Below are 7,046 nucleotides of genomic sequence, written 5' to 3' on the forward strand. Positions count from 1 at the left end.
GTATTTTGAATTAATAAGCATATACTACACTAAGCCTCCCCACACAGGAAATATATTTCAATATGTGGTGTGCAACTTCATTTCAAGGAGGTGGTATAATTTCTCTTTTAATTCCATTTTTGCACTCCACAAAGAATTTTTCCTTGGCAAGGGTTGGTTCTTACATCTCTTCTTTGTCCCAAGGTAAGCCTAGAGGTATGTCACCAAATTTGCTGATGATGGCCTCATTAATGTTGATTTCCAATCCTCATTGTTGCAGTATACTCTTGTTGTTCTATGTAACATTGAAAGTTTAAGGAAAATTCTAAGGCTACTTCGTCATCATATCCTCTTAATCTCTCAAATAAATCTAAGCATTGACTTCTCTAGAATATATTCACCACCCCATGTTTATGATGTATCTTGGTAGTGTTAGTGGGCTCTCTTCTATTAAAACCAACTACCATTTTGGAAATCTATAAGAGGTTTACAAAATCCTGTAGGAAACTTATGTCTCACAAATATACACCAGGGATAGTTGTTGTTAAAACAATGGAGGAGTCTAACTATTTTAGTGAGAGAGGTTGTATTCCTAAGCGACCAGAAAGTGCCTCTGTTTGAGATTGTAACTAATGGAACTATTCCTTGTGACTAGATTGTAAAAATGTGTAATACAATTTAAAGAAAAAAAGACAGTAAGTGAAATGATTAGCCTTCACACTTTGGACTATGATGGTGAGGTTGTTTTCATTCTCCTGTAGTGCATTGGTTGGCAAGAAGTTGTTATTGTCTTTCTTATAGAACCAGTAGGCTTAGCTCTACGAACAAACTAAGCTCCTGTAGAAAACATATCCTAGAAAAAGCCTTATAACACATAGACGCTATAGCTGAAAACACTGTAGCACACAAATGCTATAGTCTAACAGAGAAGAATGGTGCCATGGAGAATTTTTTTTCATGTAAATGGTGAGTTGAATGTCTACCTTTCTAATTTGATAGGCAGTGGGTTGACACACTATGGTTGATGATTACTATGTCAGGAAGGCAACAATCCATTGATCACTAGACGTGACCACCATCATTATTTTGGATGTGATCACTCATGCATGTGGAGAATTTGTTGATGTCCACATGCTTATGGGACCATTACCTTTTAACATATGTGACGTCTTTTTACAGAGATCATGTTGTTACCACCTTGTCTAAACATTTTGATGTCCCAATCTTGCATTACACACCATGTAAATTATATGCAAACACAATAAGAGCGAATAACTTAAATATTTCATACTTGGTAGCATGCAAGGATTAGATAAAGGTGCCATGGAGCTCAAACAATTGCAGTGACAAAGGCTATTGTTGTGTATCTTTGAATGTAGAGGATCTTGTTGAAGAATAGGGGATACCATAGAAACTTTGCTTTTTTATTCTGCTTCTTTGGCGGTTGTGGTAAACACTATGATGAGGTTGTCTTTGAAATTTTAGAGCTAGATCATAAAAAATCAATTGAACTATAGCTTTTTTTGAATTCTGTGCCTTCCTATAGAATTACAAGATTCCTTAAAACATTCTAGTAAAAGCTTGTATGATGGGAAAAAGAGTTTGTAAATAAGATTAGAAAGATAGAACTCATGAGATATAGACCAGTTGGTTTGCATAAGGCTTAGGTTCAACCCTCATGAAAGATTGAGGATAGAAGCCATTTTGGAAGAATTAAACTTCTAAAGAGTCGCCCGAAGTTTTCGTACCTGTTCCTCAGAAACTTTCTTTTCCCTGATTAAAAGTATGAACGCAATTTTGAGTTTGTAGACATTGTTAGTGTGCGAATTTTTCGTAATCTCTCTGGGTGGTCTTGTGTTATGGCGAAAACTGTCGACAGTTAACTTTAAATAAGGATTTCCTGGGTGGTTTCGGATCAATATACTGCATTCTAGAAAATAATCTCATGTTCGCTTCTCCCCTCATGGCCATTATCAAAAATCCTCTTCCCTTTATTCTTGCATTCCTGCTATGTCTGTTACAGTTTAATGGCCAAATCGATGAAATTCGAATTCTGCTCAACATGAAGTCAGGTCTCCTAGACCCAAACAATATATTCCACAGCTGGGAGAGCTCTGCAGCTTCTCCGTGCAAATGGAATGGAATCATTTGTAACAATGACGGTTCAGTCACAGATATCAACCTGGAAAATAATGGACTGAGTGGCCCTGTGGCGTCTTCTGCCATTTGTGGGATGAAGGCCTTGAGGAGTATTAAGTTGGGTTACAATTCTCTCCACGGAAACATTCCCGATGGACAGTGGATTAATTGCAGTCAGTTGGAAACATTGAGCCTTACATCCAATTTATTGACGGGAACTTTGCCTGATTTTTCCGCACTCCGCTCCCTGAAAAGTCTAGACCTTTCTAGTAACAATTTTTCAGGTAAGTTTCCTGTTTCTGTCACACATTTGACTCTATTGCATTTCTTGAGCTTGGAAAATAATCCTCTGGATCCGAGCTTAATACCAACAGAGATATTTAGCTTAAAACGCCTTCGTTCATTGTTCTTGTCGAACTGTACACTTATAGGACCCATTTCACCTTACATTGGAAATCTTACAGAGCTGGAATACCTAGAGCTCTCTATCAATTCTTTAACAGGAACTATACCAAAAGAAATCACAAGGCTTACAAAGTTGTATCGATTGGAACTCTATGATAATCATCTTACAGGAGAGATTCCTTCAGGGTTTCGAAACCTCACTTCCTTGAGGGATTTTGATGCCTCTGCGAACTCGCTCAATGGGACACTCTCCGAGCTTGTAAACTTGAAAAACTTGGTATATCTTCATCTCTATGAAAACCAATTTTCAGGGCAAATACCCAAAGAGTTTGGCGACTTCCAGTACCTGTCAGAGCTCTCTCTGTACAGGAATAATCTCACTGGTCCGTTACCACAAAACCTTGGTAGTTTTTCTGATGTCACTTTGATAGATGTATCAGAGAATGGCCTCGCAGGAATGTTGCCCCCTGATATATGTAAAAGTGGTAAATTGGTTTACTTTCTTGTTGCACAAAATTTCTTTACAGGTGAGATTCCCGAATCATATGGGGATTGTTCAACGTTGAATCGTTTCCGAGTAAACAATAACAATCTGACTGGCGCGGTACCATCTGGTGTCTGGGGATTACCCCATGCCACCATAATTGATTTGAGTTTCAATAGTTTTGAGGGGGAAATAGGCCAAGGAATCAGCAAGGCCAAAAATCTATCTGAACTCTGCATCCAAAACAATCGGTTCTCAGGAAGCTTGCCTCCAGAAATTGGGCAGGCATTACTCTTGGCTAGAGTAGATGCAAGCTATAATAGGTTGTCTGGTGATTTGCCCGCTGAAATTGGAAACTTGAGCATGCTGAACAGCCTGCTTTTGCAGCATAACATGCTCTCTGGCCCTATGCCTCAGACATTAGGGTTTTGCGGGGCTCTCACTGAGATAAACCTTGCTGAAAATAGACTGAATGATCCTATTCCTGCATCATTGGGATCCATACAAGTCCTTAATTTTCTGAATCTCTCCAACAATCAGTTGAGCGGTCAGATTCCAAACAGCCTTTCTTCCTTGAACCTGAACATGTTTGATTTTTCCAACAATCAGTTGACAGGGCCTGTGCCGACGCAGCTGATTGACCTGGCAAGAAACCATAGCATTCCTGGAAACAGTGGGCTATGTGGAAATAAAGTCAGTTCAGGTCTCCTAAAGACATGCTCTTCTGCTTCCAGAAGAAGATTCCATATAAGAATTGTCATTGTGTGTACCATCGCTGCAGCTACACTGCTAATTCTTGTTATAGGCTTCCTTTTGTACAGAAGCCTTAATAGAGATACTATGGAAGCCCTATGTTGGGATATCAAATCCTTTCACAGCCTGAAGTTCACTGGCGATGACATTCTCCGTTGTTTGAAGGAAGAGAACATGATTGGCAATGGGGGTTCTGGAAAGGTATACAGAGGAGAGCTAGGCGATGGACAAGTTATTGCAGTAAAGCAGCTGTCGACCAACAACAATGCCACCAACCTGAACCACAGTAAAGAGGCATTCAGATATCGGGAATTCAAGATGGAGGTTGAAATCTTAGGCTCTATCAGACACAAAAACATAGTGAAACTATACTGCTGCATTTCTAGCACAAATTCACATCTCCTTGTATATGAATACATGAAGAATGGGAGTTTGTGGGACAGATTGAATCAGACAATAGGTCCAACATTGGATTGGCAAATACGCTATAAAATAGCCCTTGGAATAGCTCATGGATTGGCTTATTTGCACAATGACTGTGTTCCTGCTATTGTCCACAGAGATGTCAAATCCAGAAATATATTGTTGGATGAAGATTGCGAGGCAAGCTTGGCTGATTTCGGTGTTGCAAAAATCCTTCAATCCTGTGGAAAGGGAGACTCTACAGCTATTATTGCTGGCGCCCATGGCTACATTGCTCCAGGTAATCAATCATTCATACATTTTAGAAAGGATTAAGCAGAGATTTGTTTTTGAGTAGCTCAAAACAAATGCCTTGCTAATATTTTTTAAGACTCGAGCGAACTGATAATGTCTGTGGGTTGCAGAGTATGCCTACACCTACAAGGTGAGCGAAAAGAGCGATGTATACAGCTTCGGGGTGGTGCTGTTGGAGCTTGTGACAGGTAGACAACCTATAGAGCCAGAATTTGGGGAGAACGAGGACATTGTTGGTTGGATTCATCGTAATATTGCTACTAGAAAATGCACACTTAAGGTGCTGGATAGCAGGATACCTGAAATTTATAAGCAGAGCATGATTAAGATGTTCAAAATAGCGGTGCTCTGCACCGACCATCTTCCTGACTTGAGGCCTTCAATGCAAGTAGTAGTGGATTTGTTGTTGGCACCTCATCCATGCCCTCGTTCCTTGTATTTAAGTAGATTGCTGTAATGTTTTACATCCATTATGTAATTTTATTTGTGGAAATTAGCTGATCAAGATTTCTGAACAAAGGAGGCTGTTTGTACCTCTGGGGAAGGAAGTAGGAGGCTGAAATCGTTATGGGAAGTATTGTTTCAGAAATGACCAGCTCAAGCATTCAATTGTATCCTAGCAAAGTTGTCCGTCACATGATAATGCAAAAGCAGTACGGAAAATCAACATTTAGAAGTTAAAATACAATAGCTGGAAATGTATGAGGCATTTGACGTGACCTTTTTCAAGAGAGGAGAGGCATTTGAGGTGATTGCCTTAACGAAGTTTACCCTAATTAGAGTCCTTTTGTTGTTATTTTGTCTCGCGTACTCTTTCTCACTTTCCTCTTAGCACTGCTACAGTCTAGCAATACCGCGGAGTTTCATTATGGAGTGTAGAATTAGACTTGTTAATTTAGATGGCCATGTCCCACGTCGAACTTTTCATTTTAAGAATCCATACCGGTGGTCTAAGGTGTGTTCTTAACATACCTCTCTGCCCTTAATATACTCTTTCTTTCTTCTTTTTTTACTTTATTTGAAAAAATCGCGGCAGGAACAGCTCTCCAATGTACATATTCTTGTCCAGGGTTGGACCACAATACTTGTGGGACCAAACTTCCCCACTTAATAATGGGATCACATCTTTGGGACTTTACTTCTCTGTGGGGATGTTGTTCAGTTGTAGCAGTTGTTACACTTTTATGTGTGTTTTTTATATGCTTGGTTGGATTTGGTTTGAGTAATAAATCAGTGGGGCAAAAGAGTTAAGAGTTTTAATTGGATTGGGAAAAAATCAGGGAAAAGCTGGTGAATTCAATAAATAAAGATATACACATATATTGAATTAAAAAAACAAACATTTTTCATTGATATTCAATAAAGCCATGTCCAAACAATGCATAATATCAATAGATGTCCTAAATATAATGAATGAGTAAGTATCTCATATATGTTATGAGTCCAAACATGATCCAAAGTACTGAGTCTTGACTCCTAACCAGTGACTACATAGAACCAAAAGCATATGCTTCTAAAATTTTACAAAACACTGCATACTAATCAATAAAAAAACAGTAACTAACACTCTAAGAGTGAGAACTAGAAGTGATTCCTCCCGCTCCTTCGCTTGCTCGACTCTCAAAATTCTCCAAGTCATCTAGGCTTAAAAGAGGAGCCTCCTCTGTTTGGATCCAATCTACTGCAATTGTAGTTTGCATATCTATCTCTTCAAGGTCGATTGGTGAATGATCCAAACCTGTGATTATCATGAATGATGAGACATGGAAATGTGAATCAAATTTTGAACTTTGAAGTGCAAATCAAGTTATGAAACCTTCAAATTCAAATGCAATTATGCATGACTATGCCAATCCTTTTGCTTCTCAAGGCTTAGTGTCTCAACTCTCACCTAGTATTTGGTTGTTGCAAAGTTGTAGATTGTAATGGACAAATACAAGGTCATTTGAGTGTTCTAGTGTCAATCAGTTGCACTTCTTAGAATGTATTTTCTCAAGCATGCTCCAATTGCGCTCACAACCTGAAGCACTGCATTATTGGTTCAAGATTTGAATGACAAATCTCTTCAAATTTGGCATATCGCTACAAAAGTTTTGCCACCAAAGACCTAGCAGGTGGCAAGGGTTCATGAGTAGTAAGTACTAAGTATAGATAAAAGATGATAAATAGTAAATACTAAAAAGACGACAAAATTTAATAAAACATTTAACATACAAAATAAAGTTTAAACAAATTCAATGAATTGATGAAGCCTTCAAGCCTCAAAGGGTACCTGGCAACATCTTAGTCATTTCTCGTATAGCACTCGTATAGGAAAATAATTTTGTTGGCGCCCTATAATCCTGTAGGTGGGAAAAGACACAACTTTGAACTTTTCGATTAGGGAAGCACCTTTCAATGGATGTCATAAGTCCTCTGCCAACCTCCCCATCGTCTTTAAATTTTCTCTTATCATAAAAATACTATGGAATTAAGAAGTACCCAACAACATGTAAGGGGGAATGCAATTTCCTATCCCAACGTGCATAAAAAATGTACCAAAATGGCATATGTTTGGCTTCCTCATCCC

At 38.6% G+C, this 7,046-nt stretch overlaps 1 protein-coding gene across 1 annotated transcript; it reads left to right on the plus strand.

The window, feature by feature from the left end:
- The first annotated feature begins 1,942 nt into the window (after nt 1-1,942).
- LOC149259306 (uncharacterized) lies at nt 1,943-4,934 on the plus strand. The gene is made up of 2 exons (XM_089453830.1): nt 1,943-4,463; nt 4,588-4,934. Exons 1-2 carry the CDS (start codon nt 1,943-1,945, stop codon nt 4,932-4,934), a joined length of 2,868 nt encoding a protein of 955 aa, XP_089309956.1.
- Nucleotides 4,935-7,046: the final 2,112 nt, after the last annotated feature.

The sequence above is a fragment of the Pinus tabuliformis genome, chromosome 6, assembly GCF_031772625.1.
Source record: "Pinus tabuliformis cultivar Carrire ecotype Pingquan chromosome 6, CPIR1, whole genome shotgun sequence".
Lineage (NCBI taxonomy): Eukaryota > Viridiplantae > Streptophyta > Pinopsida > Pinales > Pinaceae > Pinus > Pinus tabuliformis.

Bases quoted from the DNA above. Each gene is read 5' to 3' on its own strand.
- LOC149259306 (XM_089453830.1), top strand. From the start codon at position 1,943: ATGGCCATTATCAAAAATCCTCTTCCCTTTATTCTTGCATTCCTGCTA. The intron at 4,464-4,587 runs GTAATCAATCAT...TGTGGGTTGCAG, and splicing joins CCATGGCTACATTGCTCCAG to AGTATGCCTACACCTACAAG.